This window comes from Beta vulgaris, chromosome 3 (assembly GCF_026745355.1).
Source record: "Beta vulgaris subsp. vulgaris cultivar EL10 chromosome 3, EL10.2, whole genome shotgun sequence".
NCBI lineage: Eukaryota > Viridiplantae > Streptophyta > Magnoliopsida > Caryophyllales > Amaranthaceae > Beta > Beta vulgaris.
Window position 1 is genome coordinate 55,946,481 of NC_079204.1, and position 20,871 is coordinate 55,967,351.

The window sequence follows — 20,871 nt, forward strand, 5'->3', positions numbered from 1 at the left end:
ACTAATAGAGGATGGAGGGAGTATTTTATAAGCTTTATGTGAATGTTCTGATCAAGCTTTGGTCTTGGTTTTGATGAGAGTGAGCTCAATCCTTGTTGAATTAGTTTTTGACATGTAATTTTTGGGTCTTGGCATTTCGTAGGTAGCTATTTCTTAGCAAATTTATGTTATCCAGTGAATCTGTGCTCATACTTGATAACTTCAAGTTATCAACACTCGGGTAAATTGAAAACTTCCTTCGTATGGTGGCTGTTGTTTTAGAAAAGAGAGTTAGACCATATAATATTACTATAATTAATCAATAAGAGATTAAAGGCGAAATAAGTTAATTCGAACCTTATTTTCTTTTAGATACATCTCTTGACACTGTGCCTTGTACAGTGTGAAGCAGTGCTTTAATTCTTTCACGCATTAGTTTCTTCCAACCTTTTCATGTTCCCCCTAACTGATGCGTCTTCTTCTTTCACTATCTTATCAATATGTCTTTTACTCCATATATCATGAATCAAGATTTAAAGCACTTGTTGAACTTTGGATCAACGTGTGAGGAAAAGAAGGATAATAATAGGGAAATGAAGATAAGGTGGTGGGACATATGAAAGAAAGAATTAATGAGACATAAATGGCAAACTCATAATAGAAAATCAGAATATTGGGATAAAAATCAAGTTTGCTATAGGAGAAAGAATTTGCATTTCATAGCTCAAAAATTCGACAACTTAAGATCATATATCTCATTAGTTCGACAACTTAGCTCAAGAGGATTATATAAAGTACTTCGTCTGTTTTTTAGTAGGGGTATACCAAGGAGCCTATAATGATAAAGTTGGGATCACTTGTGCTGAGTAATTAAATTTGAGTACCGGATTTTAAAGTAAGTAGTCGAATAATTAAACGATGGCAAATATGTAATAAATGAAAACTGTTTGTTACTAATTTGAGATGTGTCACTCATTATAACATTTTCCTAAAAAGAAAACGTGTCACTTATAAAAAAAACAGAGAAATTTGTCACATAGGCAACACTAATTAAAGCAAAGCAATAAATTAGATGTGATCATGACCTGGGTTAGTTGGCTTTGCCCATTTAAGCCAAAGTGAGAAATTTTATGCTCGACCTACTATATATTTTTCAAACTGGTCGCGTCAATGTTGATCACCTCCACTATTAAAACAACAAGGTACAATAAAGTAATCATGCACTATCTTATTCTTATATTTCACAAAACTGATCATGTTTTGTAGAGAAATTAAACTCAATCAGTTGGACAGCATGCATGAGGATGCAATAGCTAGGGCATAAGAGGCTTTCAATGGCATGTACCAAAAAACCAGCCATCACAGGTGTAGCCAGGGCAACAAGGATCCGCAAGACCACAAGAGTACCCGGGTGTTGGGCACCAGCGGCAAGTGCTCCAGGATACTTCTCCGGGAAGAACTGGGGTTGGTGAAGAACAAGAAGTTCCGGCGCAACACTCGCCGTCATTAGAGCAATATTCGCCACTTTCTAGGCACTGGGAAGCTGTGTTGGTGGCCACCATAACAATAATGGCTGCGATTAGAAGAAGAATACTTACATATCTGTTTGTCTTCATCATCATATGTAAAGAATATGTTGCTTTTGTTACATCTTTGTTGCTTCATTGCTTCCCTTCTTATAACTTTCAAAGTCAATGAGAACAAGTGTGTAAACTCGTTAATGATGTCCACGTGTCCATGCACCTGAGCTGGCAAGGATTGGATAATTATCATTAATGACTTTGTAATGAGGGTGAATAATATATAAAACACCTAAACAATAAATTGAAAAAAAAAATTGATTTTTCTGGGTAAATTTTGTTCTTTTGGATCGAATTAATCTTTTGTTCCATATTGAAAGAATCGAGGGAATAGTAAGGTTTATAACCATTACTCTTTCTATATCCTTTGAATTGAGTAGCAATGAGGCTTTTAGTGGGTTTGTGGTGATATGTGGTTACCACACGCGCGTCGCCCAGTCCGGGACTGGGCCTTGGGCTTTATGGAATAAACTTAACTTAAGGTGTTGACGGAAAAGTAGGTTTAGAACGATCTTGTGCGTGTATATCCGTTCCAACGAATACCAGAACACTAGTATTTATAGGGAGAAGAAAAACAAACGAGATCAGAATATGGCTGCAATCGTGGGGAAAACGGTCAATGAATCGGAAGGATAATGGCAATACTTCAGGAGAGAAATTAGGGAAAAACTAAAATATTAAGAGAGAGATTAGGGGAAATAATGGTAACTTAAGAATTATAAAAACGATCCTTAAATGCTGACAAATATTTGACCCAAAAAAATAATTAATTTAAGTTTATCCGCCAAGGTCTAAGGCTCAAGACCCAAAAGAAACAGACACAATATTTTGGGACATGTGTTTAAATGTGTTTAAGCTTTATTTTGATGACTCTAAAGTGGAGAATGGCGATAGCTCTTTTGGTTATGTAATTCTGGATTCTCAAGGTAGTATTTCAGTTCTGGGTGCAGGGAGTCTACGCCATTCTACGTCTATCTTGACAGTGGAAGCCTGGGGAATGAGAGAAGGAATTAGAGCAACCATTTCTTTAGGAATTTCTCATCTTATTATAGAGGGTGATAATCTGGTGGTTATTAATTCCCTTAAGAATATTTGGAAGATCCCTTGGAAAATTAATAATTTGATTTTGGATGCAGGGGTCGGATTTAAAGGCGTTCTCTTCGGTTTCCATCAACCATTGTTTCCATAAAGCTAATCAAGCAGCGGACTTCATGGCTCACAAGGGTCACTCGGTTCACTCCCCTCACTGTTGGTTTGAACTTAATAATTCTGAGTTTATTTCTATCATGCGTAAAGATGCGTTGGGTTAGTCCTATTATAAGGACTAGCCTAGTTATTCTCTTCTTATAAGAAAAAAATTGAAAGATGCTTGAGGGTGCTTCAAACCCAAAAAGTTTAAAGCATTATATAATGAGATGGAGGGAGTAGCCGAATTGAAATTTGTAAATAGTATGAAAATTAAAGTTATCGTTATTTAAAAACAAGGTAATACTATATTTTTCTTTGGCACAAATATTTAAAAGAGTGACATATTTGGAAATCACATCCCCTCTTCCTCTGCCTCGTGCGTGGCAATGGAGGAAGCTTATGTCTCTCCAACCTATCTTTAGGAAAGGCATTCGATGGCAAATAGGAAATAGAGTATGTTCTCCCTCACCTTATTTTCAGTTCAATTCAGTTTAATTCAGTTCAGTTCAATTGCAATAAGTTCGGTTCAATTTAGTTAGTTCAGTTCAGTTCATTTCAGCTACAATAAGTTAAGTTCAGTTCAATTGAGTTCATCTCCAACTATCAATTTTATTAGTTATAATTTAATTCATTTTCAGTTAAGTTCAATTTAATTGTAATAAATTCAATTCGCTTCAGTTCAGTTTAATTCAATTAAAATCCGTTCAATTCGATTCAATTTAATTATTTTTTTTTGTTTAGAAGGGAATATGCCCGTACTCAATCTCTATTATATAAGGCAACATATGGGGGACACCAAAAAATAGAAAAAGGAAAAAAAAGGAAAAAAGAAAGAAAGAGGATAACTAACTGTTTCATTTGAACGAAAAAAGGGGGGAAAGTAGGACATTTAAACTCAAGATAAGTTTTTTGAGAAAATAAAATGTAAAGATAGTTTTTCTATCCAATTAATTTTATTTTTTCTACTTTATTCGTCATCACGCGTTCGCACGCATTGCGTGCATGTAAGACTAGTAGACCCAAATACTCAAACATGGCTAAAGAGAAGCCCACTCAAAAGGCCCCCAAACACACCCACCCTCTTATCACAACATCATCCACACCTCCATTTTCTCTCTCCTCTCTCCATTCTTCGAACTCTCTCTTTCTTTCTCGATTCTTCTTATCACCATTAACAACAATAACGAAGAAGAAGCTCTGATCATCAATGGCGACTTTTACAGCTTCTTCTCAATCTCTCTTCCTCCTCAACCCTAAAACCCCTTTTTTCTCCCCTTTCTCTATAACCCCTAAACGCACCGTTTCATTCCCCGCTACTCTCTCTCCTCTCAAAATTAGGGTTTCATCTTCTTCAATTTCATCAACTACATCTTCATCCCCAACTCTACCCTTCAACAATTCCCCAATTTCAACTTCCACTCGCACAATTTCCTCCATCTTCGCAACCCTAATCGCGGTTTCGAAACTTCTCACCACCAAATTCCACTCAATTGCTACTTCAATTTCAACTTCAACTTCTCCTACACTCGAAGAATTGCAGAAACTCAACTTATTAAAATCAAACTTACTATGTTCAGTGGGCCCCCTCTTTTTCGCCGCCTTAACAGACCGTCCAAGGGGTTCTTTGAATACTCCATTAACAGTTGTTGCTGCTGGAATGGCGAAATGGCTTGATATTTACAGTGGTGTTTTAATGGTTAGGGTTTTACTCAGTTGGTTCCCTAATATTCCATGGGATAGACAACCATTGTCGGCAATTAGGGATTTGTGTGATCCTTATTTGAATTTGTTTCGGAATATTATCCCTCCGGTTTTCGATACGTTGGATGTTAGCCCGCTCTTGGCGTTTGCGGTTTTGGGAGTTCTTGGTTCTATTTTGAGCAGCAGTTTTTGATCGTGGTGAAGAAGGTGGAATGTTTCAGCAACTCGTAATTGTATGGTATTGTTAAATTTTTGTTATAAGATTGAACTTTTGCTTTTTCTGTAGTGAGTAGTTAGTTTTAAATTAGAACGAAAATCGTCGAATTATTGAGGAAATATGAGCTTATATAAATGCCATCTTTAGTATTATTGTTCTGGTGGGATAATATCCTGTTTATCTATACTCTGATGATATAGAAGAATTTTGCTGTATTTTTTTGTTCAGTTTTTATCGAAATTTTGTTATATGATTGAATGTTATACTTGGTGATATTTTTGAGTACATTGGAATATAGTGATTTAGTAAGATGTTAGCTTTCTTGGTTAAGAAAACGATCAAATTGTTGAGGAAATGTGAGCCTACATATGCTATACTTTTGAGTTTTGTTATGATTGTGATGATATAGCAAGTTTCCTGTTACTCTGCCTTTTGTTGATATCGAACTCGAGTGAGTTTATTATGGTGTGGTTCTTCTGTTTAAAGGTATAATTAAGTGAAGATGGATCTTTGGTTGGTGGAATTTTTCGATTGCCCTAAGATATGGTGATCTAGCAAGTTGTTAGTTTTATTTTAGGTGAAGGAAGAAAGCCTGTAAATTGTTGAGAAAATTAGAGCCTACCTATATTACATTGAATTTTGTCATACAGGTGGCCTAAAGCCTAATAATTTACTTTATGTATACTGGAGTTTATGGAGGTGTTAGTTTCATTCTGAAGTTTGTTGGTTATGCTGGTGAAGGTAGATACTCTTTAATTGTTATTCTTGAAAAAGGTACAAAGAGATTGTAAAAGTTATGTTCTTAGCTTTAAGAAGAGGTTTTAGTTCTTTTGGTTTTAAAATGGAAATCTTGGGGGGTTTAGTTTTTCTAGTAGCTTTTTAGAAGGGCTAATGTAGGGGTAAACTTAGTTATAAAAGGCAAGGTGAAGGCTCACGCACCCCTTAGGCAAGGTGCATCTTAGGTGCCCAATATCTTACAAATCAATTATAGAATTTATTTATACTTAAACCAAGGTAATAATTGTATTAAAGATGCATAAAAAGGACATAAGGAAGCATAATCCGTATCGTGAATACCCATGAAGTTAAATTACTAAGTAGAGACTTATAGCACACCGATCAAGCTAATGAAAAAAATTAAAAATAAAATGAAACAGAGGAAAAACAGAGTATAGTTACTGACTTAAGGTAAAGAAAAAAAATCTGGACAAGAAAGCTTTTTAGATAAAAAAATGAGAAGAAAAGCGACAAGGAGAAAAGAAATATGTACTTAAGTATTTCTAAAAATATACTTAAAGAAAGTTACTTTAATTAAAATTGGCAGAGAAGAAAGAAAGAGAACTTTCCGATGAGCAGTGGCCAGCGAGCAATAGCTAGCAAGAAGCAGTAGATAGTGTGAAGAGAAGAGGAGAAGATCCCTAAAAAGCCGAGGAAATAGATCCCATAATTGGTCCAACATACTTAAGTAGTATGTATTTCCTCTGTTTTTTTGCTTGCAATATTGAAAAATGACAAGAATTCAGGAGAGAAATAGAGAGAGAAATAAAAAAGGACCCTGTGTGCTAGGAGAGAAAAAGAGAGAACATATTGCCAAAACTATCAACGTGGCAAGTACTATGCAACTTCCTAAAATGAGAAACATTGCATGTAAAAAAAGACGGAGGAAATAGGTCCCAATTAAGATATGTTATGACTACCCTTTTCATAAGTGTTATTTTAGAATTTAGCTTCAAAATTTATGGTTGGTGAGGGAGTCTGCTTGTGATGTGAAATGTAGGAAATCAGTGTCAATGGAGGTCTTGCAGGATGAGTTAGTTGAGAAAAGTATCCTTTTACCAGATTCTCTGTTTTATCCAGTTATAGATTTGAAGGCATGCAGTTCCTGAAACATGAAATTCGGAGTTGTGAACACTATTTTTTTTCTTATGAGGTAGAATCTGTGCAGGTAGCTGGACTTTTAAGCAGAAAACTTACATCTAGTTACTCTAATATTTTTCTTGGGTTATATGTTAGCGAGCTTGAAGGCAGAGGGTTTTAGTTATCACCCTAGATGTGCAAGTCTTTGGCTGGACCACTTGTGTTTTGCTGGTTACTTGCTCATATATGGCAAAGGAGAGTGGTCTCAGCTTTATGTAAGTTGAAGGCTTGTAAGCTGTTTACAAGAACCATGGGGCTTGAAGCTAATTGGTCCAGATCTGTTTATTGATTTGGTATCAGTGAGAGTGATATTTATTGATGCAACTGGTTGTACAGATTGAGAATGAGCTTTAGTTCCCTCTATAGTATGGTCAACAAGAGAGAGGAAGGGGAGTGGGGCCTACACGAGGCAACTACCAAAATATCGTTCCTCTCCCTCCATAGAGAATGAACTATTAGATTATGTTTCGATTGGGAGTAATGTACAAGAGGATGATAGGAGATAAAAGGAACAAAATGCTGGTAGAAGGAGGCGGTGGTAGATGAGAATAAATATTGCTTGTGTGCAACAAAGAAAGGGAGGTTTTTTTTGGGTTTGGGAGGGGGAGGAGGGAGGGAATAATTATCCTCATTTTAGGGGTAATATCTATCCTATGAACAAGGTGGGTATTGGGTAACTATGACCCCCACTGATTGTTCCCCTTCCCTCTTCCATACATGATCACTATCTAATCCTATCTAACTATATGCATTCCCTTAGGGGCTGTTTTGTTCGACACCAAGGAAAGAATATGAAATTAAAGTAAAAAAAAGCCCTTGATTCCTTGATGGGTTTTGGTTGGTCCCATACAAACCCCTTCCTCTGCCTCTATCAGTTTCTCTCTCTTCCTCAATTTGACTTCTCACTATTCTCCTTTCAACTATTGCTCAAACACCGCAGAGTCTGCTAATGTTAAAACCACAGTAGCTAATTTTACCACAAGTAGGCAGCAGCTTATAGTTTAAGTTACAGCAGCTTGTATAATATTTTAATTATTAGGATTTTGGCATATGAGATGCGTGCGACTTCGCCTCGCGCCTTCTAAAAGTGAGCTGCAGACCCACCTTGAACTCACCACCAGACATGGCAACACACCACAACCACCTAGCTAAGGACTATTCCAATCATTGTGACCACATGAGCACAACCAACTGCTGCTAGTACAATATCATCTTGTAGATTTAAGTCCTCACTCTGTTTTCTGGCAATTTTAATTACCTTTCTCATTCCTCTCTTTTATGGCGACTAATACGGAAAATGGTAAGTTGATGTGAATTTTAGTTACACTGGGGTTCCAACGGATGTTTGGTGTGGGTGAATGGTGCTGTAATGGAGGTTTCGTGCTATTTGTTGGTTTATTCAGTGGTTGGGTGACGCTTGTGGAGTCTTCAAAGGTTGCGCTAGGTGTCTATCTGTGGGGGATTTGGATTGGTGGTTTCAGTGACGGCGTTGCAATATAAGGTGTTGTGGTGGTTTGTGATTGTGGTCACAGTGCAGAGGGAATTCAGAGCTCTTGAGAGGGGGTTGGGGAATCAGTTTAGAGGAATTTGGGGGTAATCTATTATGAATATAAGGGAAAGGGAATTCAAAATATCCCAAACAAACAAGATATATGGAAAATAGGTATGTAGCCTCAGTCCTTGCATATTATGCCTTTTGCAGCTGCTGATGGGCTATGTAGAACAGTAGAAGCGTGCATCAGTTACTGCATAAGACTGACGTAGCCCTCTGAATATTTGGTTAAATGTATCAAAAGTTCAAAAGTAGTTTGAAGGATTTTAGATTCAGAAGGAAAATATTTGCAGCATAGTAAATAGGATATGGATGATTTAGGGAACATTCTTTCATTCCTTGTGTAATATTGATGGCAGTTGATAATACAATACTACAACAATATGAAATAAACTGTAAAAGACCAAGAAACCAGCCAAGAGTCCCTGGTTGAAGTTTGATATCAGCAGGCAGGCAGATACATTAGGCGGACGCGGGTCTAATGGCATGTACCACTAATCAGGCCGTCACAGGAACCAGAGCAACACCAACTCAATTCCCAGAATCCACATGGATCCCCGGCTACAGAGCACCAATCTGCACCTGCTGCCGGTGCACCAGTGACCACCACCACAATGATGGCAAGGATAAGGACGAGAACCATAACATATATGTTTGTCTTCATAATCTCTGGCATGAATGACAATCTTTTTCTTTTTTTTAGTTGGAGGAAATTTTCTTCTCTTTCATGTTAGACCTCTTTATTTTTATAACCTTGAAAAAGTCAACTCATCCACATCACCACACGTTTCCAACGCGGACAGTAGTTAGCAACGAACTGCGTAGTTGCAATTTACAAATAGTGACTTTGTTATGAGGGTCAACTTTCACATCTGAAACCTTCGCTTTAAACACAAGCTTTTATTTTGCTTTAAACCCAAGCTTTCAGTAAATAAACCAATCAATTCGATGGATATATCTCATTTTACCATGTAGAGAAAATAACTGAGGGTCTCGATGTATCGGGTTTCGATATTGCATGTATCATGTATACTTAGTTACCTTAATTTATCTGAAGTGAACTTATTTGACCTAATTGACCTTGACGAGTCTCTATTGGACTTTTCATCAGCTATGTAACCTATATTTTTATAAGGTAAACGAGATCGCACCCATAATGAAGGGTAGAGAAGTGCATATTTTGTACGAGTCTGATGTCAAAAGGTTTATTACTTCCGTCCCAACTCAGTGTATGTCCGGATACGGTGTTATCTGCTTATATTTAGTGTGAGTCTAGCTGTATCTATAAAAATAAATTGAATTTCTGCTGTGTTGTAAATGTAATGGAGAGTGATGCTGATTTTGAGTGAGCTGTTAACTATTGGCTTTTATGTAATCGAGATTCACCTTGGGAGATCGAAGTACCAAACTGTTGTGTATTGGGCATAATTGGCTCTTAATCGATTAGTAAGCACATCATGAATATCATACACATTTGCGCGAAAAGGTTCTGTTTGTTTTGGAGGAAATGTTTTCTAGTTAAACGATTTTTCACATTTTCCGTTTTTTTATTAAACAAGGGATTTGAGATTTGAAGGAAAATTATTTTCCTCCACCCTTTTATTCTCGATATCTCAATTCTCCCCTTCTTTGCTTAATAGTTTCTCATCAACCTAATAAAGGAAAACTAATATTCATTTGCGTTCTTCATTAGAATATATTTTCCATCAAAATATCTTCTTTCAAACAAAATGGACCTTAAATTGCGTAAAATTTTCCCGATATATCTTTCGTCTAGACTTATCTCGCCAACCTATTGATCCACCAATTTATCTCTTTACGTTGTTGGTCTTGGACCTTCACTGACTATATCAACGTTCAAAACTCTTTTTTTGGTCCGGTATTGCTAACCCGGTTGGACTTTTAAGCATATTGGCTCGTCCAGTACCGACCTTCTTCTCAATGACATCGTTCTATTAATTTGATAGGTGATACTTCATTCGTCCCTTAAGTTCCTGCTTTTTTTAGGTGTCTCAAGAAAATGAAAATATGCATGTTTTTATACCGTAGGGGTGTTAACGAGCTGAGCCGAGAGCGAGCTCGGTTTGTTCGGCTCGCCTTGTTACACTTTTACTCGAACTTGAGCTGAGTCTCGAGCTTTCTAGAGCTTAAATTTTCTAGTTCAATTTACCTTAAAACTCAATTTGAGTTAAAAAGATTATATTATTATATTAAATATTTTATAAATAGGTCTAGACTACTTTGAGTTGTTTACAAGTATTGTACACAATTTAAGTATAACTTTTCATTTATTTTGTATAATATGAAAAATAACATAGCTAAAATATATTTCGAGCCTGCTCACGAACTTTCCGAATTTAACTTTGCTATATTCTGCTCTAGAAAATTTCGAGCCGAGCTCGAATAATTTGCAAGCCAAACTATTGCCAGGCAAGCTCATTAACACCCTAACCAAAGACGAGTGAAATAAAAGCAATAAACATCAAGACATGATACAGAAAAAACACAATAACAGTATTGGTGCAGGGAAATATCACAAAGATAAATGGTATGCACGATTGCACGCATTGATATACTTCCTCCGTTTCTTTTTACTTGCAACGGTTTGACTTTTACACTATTCACCAACTCTACTTAATTTATGTTTGGTGATTTATAGTTAAGGAAAAATATATTCGTGTGGGATGTTGTTGGATTCGTATGAATGTATGTTTTTCGAATATATACTTTTTATAATATTTATTTATCGGTAATTAAACTTATTGATGGTTGAAATTATGCATTGACAAGCGTGAAAGTCAAATTGTTGCAAGTAAAAAGAAACAGAGGAAGTATGCTATAGTAGCAGTATTATGTAGAATGACCATGAATGATCTTATTACAAAACCACGCAATCTTCAATACTTACAGATCTAGTACCGTAGTACGTAGGAGTTATTATTTTATTATTCGGGCAGAGAAATTCAGTATGCAATCAAGTTTAGACAGTTTAATGGCATGTACCACTAAACCAGTTATCGCAGGTGTAGCCGGGGCAACACGATTGCAAGATACCACAAGATGCTCCAGCTCCTGGGCACCCTATGCATCTGCCCCAGTTCCAGCAAGCAGTTCCTGGGCAACATTCTTCATCTGAACCGCAACTCTCATCTATTCCTTTGCAACTCTGAGCAGCCGCAGTCGTCGTCGCCGCCATTACAATGCTAAGCAGCAGCAGAACTCCATAATACTTCTTTGTGTTCATCATCTTTGTTGCCATAAATGTTGCTCTTTCCTCTAGTTTTGGGTTCCCTTATTATAACATTAGCTTCTATGAACTGGCTCCTGAATCCCCTATGTAACATATGACGTCCCAAATTATTATTCAAATCATTGTCAATGTATGTTATGTATATCTATTTGTGTCCAATGTGGATATGACCTGGACTAGGTTAGTTTCTTATTGGATAATTGTTATAAATGACTTTGATATAAAGGTCAAGCATTTGTATAATACGTGGGATTTACAATGGCTGGAAAGAGTAACAATTAAATCCTTTTCAACCAATTAAAATATTTAAAAAGTTATTTTGGTTTTTTTTATTCCCAAACTTCTTCTATTTTTCTGGGGTTGTGAGGAGATTATATTTTTTCGTGTCACATCGATTATAAAAAATAGAAATATTTCCTACGATTTTATAACCTTTGATATAAAGGTCAAGCATATAAAATGCAAATGATTACAGTTGTGTAATACGTAGGATTTACAATGGCCGGAAAGGACAACAATTATATCCTTTTCAACCAATTAAAATATATTAAAAGTTATTTTGTTTTTTTTTTTAAATTTTCAAAATCCTTCTATTTTGTGGGGTTGTGAGAGGATTATATTTTTATGTGTCACATCGATTATAGAGAATAGAAATATTTCCTACCATTTTATAACTTTCAATGTCAATGCCCTAGTTAACAATAATGTATGACGTCCCAGTTCCTGACAATAGTTCCTAACAATATTATTGTTCTAATACGTCCCAGTTTTTTTTTTTTTTTGACAAGAAGAAAAATAATTCCTGAAAAATCAAAAATTCCAACATAGGTATATAACACCTTAGAACTAGATACATCGCAGGTTTGATGAAAAATAGCCTTAATAAAAAGGATAAATTGCATCTTACCACCTAAATAGACTTTTCATGTTTTTAGAAACTCCCACCTTAATGATTTTTTTTTTTATAAATTTCCACCTATCATTTTCAGTTTTATTAAAAACTCCCACCACTTAACGATTTTTGTTAAATATCGTTAACAAAACCGTTTAGTGGGTCCCTCGTATACATTTTGTTAACAAAATCGAACTTGAAATAGTTGCAAGTCTTTCCAAATAGTTATAATTCATTCCAAACTTGCTCCAAAATTGTTGAGATTTTGCCCTTAAATTAATGAAATTGACTTCGATTTCAGCGTAAATTAATAATAAAATGCATATGTGAGGTCTACTTAACGGTTTTGTTAACGAAATTTTACAAAAATCGTTACGTGGTGGGAATTTTTAATAAAATTGGAAATGGTAGGTGGAAATTTCTAAAAAAAATTCATTAAGGTGGGAGTTTCTAAAAACGTGAAAAGTTCAGGTGGTTTTGAACAAAAAATCCTAATAAAAAACTTCATGTGAAGCAATACAATCTGTGAGTTCATCCTGATTCGGCTTAGCTTTCGCTGATGCATAGTCATTTGGGTGAAAATACTTCTGTGGTCTTCTAGATTCTTACAGAGAGTAGTGATTGTTAGATCTTCCTTCTTCATTAGACGAACAAAAAAAGAAATGGAACATCCTAAAATAAATACAATCTTAATGATGGGATATAAACCCTCCCAAGGAGAAACCCCTAGAGAGAAAAAACCCTCCCAAGGAGAAACCCCTAGAGAGAAAAAACCCTCCCAAAGAGAAACCCTAGAGGGAATCGTTCGAGTACTATATTGAGCAATTCCTGACAACATTAATAGGTATAGGAATTCACTATTATTGGTAGGCACTGCAGTGACGGATTCAGAATATGTAAGTGGGGTCGAAATAAAATTTCTAGGTTTTAGTGGGTTCAAACAATTAATTTTACAAGAAAATTTTCAAAAAGTATCAAATTATATAAGGAAAATTTTCAAAATTTCTAGATTTAAATAGGGTCAGCTGACCCCACTAATACTAACATGCATACGCCCCTGGTAGGTAGGCTTGCTGATATAGTTTTTCTGTTTTTTAGATGCAACATTTGTTTTTATAGTGAGTGGGTTAAATTAATTAAATGTCACTTCTAAAAAAACAGAGATAATATATTCCGCATATCGACTAAACGTGTGGTCGCACGCGACACGAACTCAAGGCACTACAAGAACCCCCAGCTCCTGGGGACGATGATCATCTTCCCCAGTCGCAACTCCTAGCCTACCGAATAATGGCATCTTCTCTGATAATATTGCAATCGAAGTCAACGCCTCCACATGTATCTAATGTTACCATTGGATGATTAATATTAGTAATGACTTTGTTTTGTGGGTCAAATTTATTTAATATTAGCCTTCGTCCCCGATAATTAAGAAATCAATTCAATATATAGCATGATCAGTTATCTCATGTAGAGACAATACAAATTTCACTTTCATCTGAAATATTCTTAATTCAGTCTTTTCATTGTTTATTTTTGAAGTTATGATGTATAGCAAATTATCTAAATAATATATGTGAGTGACATATTGATAAAGGAAGAGAAATTAGTTCATTTTATAAGGGTAAGAGGTTACTCCCCTTATTGCCATATAGTTTTAAGGTGAAATCTTCTTTACTCTTGTAAAAGGACTCTCTTTCCAACTGATGGGTGGCTGCAGCCGAGATATTTCATTGCCCAAAAAACAAAAACCATTACGACATGTTGGATGCAATGCAAATTCTTAGAAAAGACCGTTTGACAGTTACTCAAGTACTAAAAGGCGGATCAAGATAATAGTTAGGATTTTTTTCTACGTTATACCTTTGTGTTTCTCTGTTTTATACGTTGTAATCCAATATTTTTTAAATTCCACATGATACCCTTGGACTTATTAGATTTTTTGCACTTTGTCCTTACTATTAACTCGAAGGCAAATATTTTGTCCATAATTTATAATCTAATGAATTAATCTTGCTTATAAGATGTGTCATTTAATAATAGTAAGCTATGAACAATTTAGCGCAGCTCCTAAGATCACAAAAATGTAAGAAAAAAGCTATGTTTAAGGATACAATGTAGAACTTTTAAAAGCTTGGGCTACAATATAGAAAATGGAGTAACATGGGAGTATAATGTAGAAAATGTTATTACTTTTGAGTAATAGTAATGTATTTAAGGTCATTTGGTTATTAGCTATGATTTCGCATTATTAGTTATGGTACTTAGTTAGTTAATATGGTTTTTATATAATAGCTTCTCTTTTTGGCGTGTTTACTGACTAATTGGATATTATTAGGCTATGTTCAGTTCACCTTATTTTTGCTTATTTCAGATCTAATCAGATCAGATCAGATCAGATCAGAAAAAATAAGTTCAGATCAGATCAGTTCAAATTATGCTTATATTTAAAAATCACTATATCTTTCATTACATATTAGTAAAAATTATAATAATTGAATATTAATAAAGTACTCATTGAGACGAATCAAACAAGACCCCACATGACTATATTTTTTCTTATATCTTGAGAAAAATCTAAAAGATAAGATCTTGTAATCAGAAAAAATAAGTTCAGATCAGTTCAGATCAGATCAGATCAGAAAAAATAAGTTCAGATCAGATCAGATAAGTTCAGATCAGAAAATTTCAGGTGAACTAAACATAGCCTTAGTTACGGTATAATAGTTTCTCTTTTTGACCCAACCAACTTGAAAATCATCACATTTATTGCAATGAATTGGGATTATGGGAAATTTTTGGGAAAATTATTAACTACTACCTCGATCCGGTATCAATAGACTAAGTTTAATTGATTATTGGCACAGAGTTTTAGCAGTTTAATTTGACTTCTTTATTTTAACGTTGGTAGTTGGTAGTGTGCTTTTTATTTATTATAATCGGTGGATTGTGGGATTTAACATTTTGAATTAAGATTTAATGGTATAGGGAGTTGTTATTTTTATTATAGTCGGATTTCCTATGAAGAGAGTAAAATAATACTACTTGCGTTTCATATTATTTGCAATGATTTGACATAAAATGTGAGTAGAAAATGTCTAATAGTTGCAAATAATATTAAACAGATGTAGTAATAAATTTGTGGGATCATGTCATTTTTAATAAATGTATCAATTTGGCTATGAATGACTATATGCATTAAACGCTATTTGTTCTGTATCTTGTGTAAACAATGGATTGAAATTACTTGTATTTTTCAGAAACATAATTAAGATAGTAAAATTGTTTTACATTGTTGGCCAATCTCCAGAGAACTCATTGTTCTTCGATGAAAAGATCGCGCAAAACATGATAATATAATTGTTAGGCGTATTGGGCCATAGCCCATTAGGTTAAGTTGTGTTAGGTTAGATTTATGTTATGTTTCTATATATAAAGGGTTGTAATCTTTATGATATGAAACAAGCAATAATACAACACATCTCTTCTCTCTAATTTATCATGGTATCAGAGCGGACGATCTTGGCCCGTTATGAAATGCAAGATGGAAGGTGTTGAAGATCTGTTTGGAGCAAAATAAGCCCAACAGAATTGTAATGGCCCCAAGAAGGGGCCCAGTTGACCTCATGTTGGAAGTCTGGAGAGAGCCCAATGAGGATGTTGTGACCTATCCAAATTGCAAGATTAAAGGTGGCTCACATGTGAGGGGGAGTGTTAAGAGTAAAGCCCACATGTGAGTTAGAAATAATTGTCCCACATTGAAGAATTAGAGAGAGAATGACTAACATATAGATTGGTGGGTTACTCCACCTATCACCAATTGGTTTTAGGATGGAACCTTACCAACCTTGTATGTGGTCACTCTCTCCTCCAACATGGGCTTGTGTGTGGCCCAGTGAAGTTTATCATGGTATCAGAGCTATAGTGGATTCTTCACATCTTCATTCTTTTGTCTCATGTGAGACTTATAATGGATCAATTAATTATTCTTCTTTTCTTCAAAAATTTAGTGTTTTTTTGTTTGGTATTCTGTTCAGATCTGTTTCAAAACAGATCAGTTTCTTTCAAATTGTCGATGATGTTCATTCCATCGAAAAATTTGTTCTTTGTTTCTGTGATGATGATCATTCCATCACAACTTTCACAAACATTGGTTCTTTCGTCTCAATTTCAGATCTGTTTCAAAACAGATTGTGAGACATGTTTTGGCTCTCCGTGTGTCGTGAGACACGGTTTATGGGTTCTCCTTGTACCTTGAGACGAGGTTTGTTCATTGAAGAATTGAAGAATTGCAGATTTGAAGATTTCAAGAATTGAAGATTTGAGTAATAATTGAAGAATTTGAGTTTTTTTTTTCCTAATAATTGTGATTGTCCAATCGTAACGTTCGTGTTACTGCCGTTACGATTGCGGGAGGGTGTTAGGCGTATTGGGCCATAGCCCATTAGGTTAAGTTGTGTTAGGTTAGATTTATGTTATGTTTCTATATATAAAGGGTTGTAATCTTTATGATATGAAACAAGCAATAATACAACACATCTCTTCTCTCTAATTTATCAATAATTCATAAACAAATAGAGACAAAGTAAATAAGAAAAATTTGGCACGCACACTTCATTAATAAAACAAACAATACTTAATACAAGATTACAAGTGCAAGACAATAGTAAACCACAAGAAATTAAACCAGATGGGATGAATCTCGTCTACAATATTGCACTTAGTCGCTCATTTAATCCAAAAAACAAGCAACTGAGCATGTAGTCTAGCAGAAGAATTAGGCGGCGTTAATGGCATGTACCACTAAACCAGCCATCACAAGATAACGAAGTGCAACACGATAAGAATACATGACAAGGATCATCAACTCCTTGGCACGTTACATCGAACCCCGAGAGAATCAAACGTCTTCCTTCGGTATTCTGAGCAGCCGCATTAGTGCCGAACAACACGAAAATGGCAACGATGACGAGAAGAACATCAACATATTTGTTTATCTTCATCATCTGATTTGGTGCTATAGAAAAAATATTTTCTTTGCAAATTGCAATGCTCCATCATAACCAATTTATAACAATCAAAATGGATGTCCTGTCAATTAATAATGACGTATCTTCTTTAATAATATAATTATGCAATCTAAGTCAATGCCTCCTGATGCATCCAATGTGAACATTGTTGGATGATTAGTATTATTAATGACTTTGTAATGAGGGTCATGTTTATCCTTGGGCTCTTGTTCAGTATCAATGTAGTTTTAAGTTTTTTGGATTTTTGTTTTTGTTTTTCAAAGTATATGATATATGTTACACAGAGAATAAAAAATTAGTCAAAGATATTAGAATCATGTTGATTTTGAACATTATCAATCAGAAACTAAAAACCACTGGTTTCCTATTTTTGTTTTTTTGTTTTTACAAAATAGAAAACTGAAAACAGAAATCTATAACGAACAACCGTTACCTTTCGACCCGATTATTAACAAATTAATTCAACATATAGCGTGATCAATTTATCTTATTAGAGAAAATTTTAACTCACTCTCATCTAAAATATAGTACTCCAGTCTTGTTCCTTTTATATTTTGTTTACACAAAAACAAACCATTGCAACATGGATGCAATGCAAAGTCTTATAAGAGATTGTATTACAATTACTTAATCGTCAAAAAGCAGCCCAAGATAATTAGTTATGATATTTGGATAATTAGCTATTATGGTTTTGAGTAATAATGCATATAGACTTCTAGTTTTGAGGTTATTAGATATAAGTTCCCCTAAAAAAAGTTATTAGATATAACTAGTTATTAGATCCGGGCTATGCCATGGATAAAGAAAATATTCATTTATTAATATTATACTTTAAAATCATAACACTAAATAATACTTGGTCCAGTGATTAAGATTTAAATATATAACCTTGAGGTAATGGGATGAAATCCTATATTTGGATTACATGGAGTAAAATGCTTTAGGGGGAGCACCACGTGCTACCGTTTCTTGTTTAGGAACGTCATTTTAATATATTAGTATAGATTTTCGGGTCAATAGTGATGAATTTTGGGTAGTTCCTTAATATATATTTGGTTTTCTTGTTATTAGTTATAAATATTTTTTAATATGCTAGAAGAAATCGTCTGAACTGCACTCGCACATGACCCCCACGTAGAGCCCCATTACAAGCCATATATTACCCTAACCCCCTCCCACCTTAAGCCAATGCTTGGGGTGTGAATTGAACCCTAGACTTTGATCACCAACATATGATCTTTGGATTAATATTTTTTCTTTCTAGCAAAGTAATTAACAATTTGGATAATAATTAATCCATCGCCTACCCTTTGGGAATTTAATAAGGGAGGGGACTGGGTTAGAGAAAGTGTTAGGATAGATCAGGAGCATGGGTAAGGTGGTCGATCTTGATCCCGTTTGTTTGCTTTGAAATATGGAAGGCTCGAAATCGATTTATCTTGATCACTTGCTATATTCCCTCCACCTCAAGTTTTCTTAGGAATTGGGTCCATGTAAATGTCGATGCCTCGTATGTGGACATTGAAACTAAGATAAGCATTGTGGGTGTTATTTGTGATAGTCAAGGGTATTGGTGTAAAGCTTTTTATTGTGTCTTATGCCACTAACCCCCTTCATGCAAAGCTCTTAGCTATTCGACAGAGATTACATATAGCAAGTGAAGCCAACTTCACACATATTGTTCTACACTCGGATCGGACTACAAGAGGGCCATGGATACGATCAATGCGGACACAAAGGATTATGTTGAGTTTTATAGTGATCTTATTATTGATTGCAGGAATCTGCGACACTATTTCCAAGAGACGAGGGTCGTATTCGCTAGAAGAAAGGACAATCAAGTTGTGGATGCTCTATCTCATGGTTGTAGGAATGAAGAAGCTAATCTTAATGTGATAGCTGATTTACCCACCCTCCTGGATTATTGTAAGGACATATTTACTATGGATTGTAAGAGGCTTTTTCCCGTGACTATTTAATTTTATGCTACCGTTTGTTCACCAAAAAAACATAAGCGAGGAATTGATGTTAAAGGAATTGGGAGTCGCCATTTAGGTGTAGGTGTATTATGTCTAGGTATGGGTCTAGGCGGCGTAGTTCATGATCAGTATCAAAGAAGGTTTTTGGTGCAGATAAGGGTAGCGGCACAACATGACCTTTTGAATTTTGAAAATATGTTGTTCAATTTGAAGGGTAGCGGCACAAGCTGACTTTGCTCAAAAGGTTGAAAAAGAAGAAAGCAGGCTCCTCTAAAAGTCATGTGTTTGTGTTATTTAGAAATGTGTCGAGTTTAAGTACGATTTCAATTCTGTCGCAATAGAATATTAATTGTTTAGCAGGAGGTAACTTTGAAGCAAAGGGGTGTGTTGGGTAGTAGTACTTCAAAGTTGTGGGAATATGAGTTCCTAATTTATCTAGTTTAGTTGCTATTTTTTAGTTTATAGTAGTTAAGTAGGTTTATTGTTATGCAGTCAAAGTATGCTTAGTTTTTGTTATTATGGGTCATGTTTGTTAGTGGATCCTTAAAGTTAAGAATTAGTTAGCAATATTCCAGCTTTATTATTACACTCTTAGGCTATTTAAAGACTTTGATGTACTTACTCATTTTACTAGAGCATTCATTTCATCGCGTTTTCTATCATATACAAGAGTTTTATATTTCAACAATAAATTATAATATATATTGAGAATATTCAAATTGAAATGGTGATATAGAATTGAAATAGAGAAACAAATAACTTCTTGAAGAGTAAAAGAAAGGGAATGAAATAACAAAAACACACACACTCCATTAAAAAAATAAATCAAACAACAGGTACAAAACTATGCATAATAAGAATAAAAGCACAACAAAATACATAAAGCAAAACAAGTAGTAGTACGTAAGCGATTGATCATTTGATCTCCTATCATATATTATGCATATACGACAAGAGTGTAGTAATAAATAGTAATAGTAGATGATGAATTTAGGTGGGCGGGCGTAGCAAGTGAAATGCAATATGCGGCTTTTTAAGATTAGGCTCCAATTCTTCTTTCGCAATGACCACTGAAAACGCCGTCACATTTATATCCGCCACAACAAGGACGATGTAACCAACCACACGTTTCCCCTTCAGCTGGGCAATCTTGGCAAGAGCCAAAAACAAATTGATCGTCGCGATTAATATCGCAATTGAGTCCTTTGCAACAGGGAACTGCTAATGAACTCGTAATGCTGCAACGTTCGCCTTTTTTTTTGCATTCCTGTGCAGCCGCACCAGTGGCCACCATCAGAATGATTGCAAGGGTAAGCAGCAACACAACCTCAACATTATGTTTCTTTGTATTCATCTTCTGTTTTTTTGCTCTAATTTGTAGTTTGTAGTTTTGGTTTGGTGCTTGATATATCCGATTCAATTCCTCTCCTTTTATTACAGCGCGCGCTCCAAATTCTCAATAATCAACGTGGGGGCTCATCTTCCATTCATTTCCGATTTTTGTTCATTTGTATATATATTCCATGATCTTCTCTGATTTTTGTTTATTTCTTAATCAGGGTCACCACTCACGCGGGTATATATAA

General features: G+C 35.0%; 1 protein-coding gene across 1 annotated transcript; it reads left to right on the forward strand.

Moving 5' to 3' along the window:
- Nucleotides 1-3,823: 3,823 nt before the first annotated feature.
- Nucleotides 3,824-4,880, forward strand: LOC104889701 (hypothetical protein). Its single transcript, XM_010674987.4, has one exon. The coding sequence runs from the start codon at nt 3,955-3,957 to the stop codon at nt 4,639-4,641; it is 687 nt and encodes a 228-aa protein (XP_010673289.2). The 5' UTR covers nt 3,824-3,954; the 3' UTR covers nt 4,642-4,880.
- Nucleotides 4,881-20,871: the final 15,991 nt, after the last annotated feature.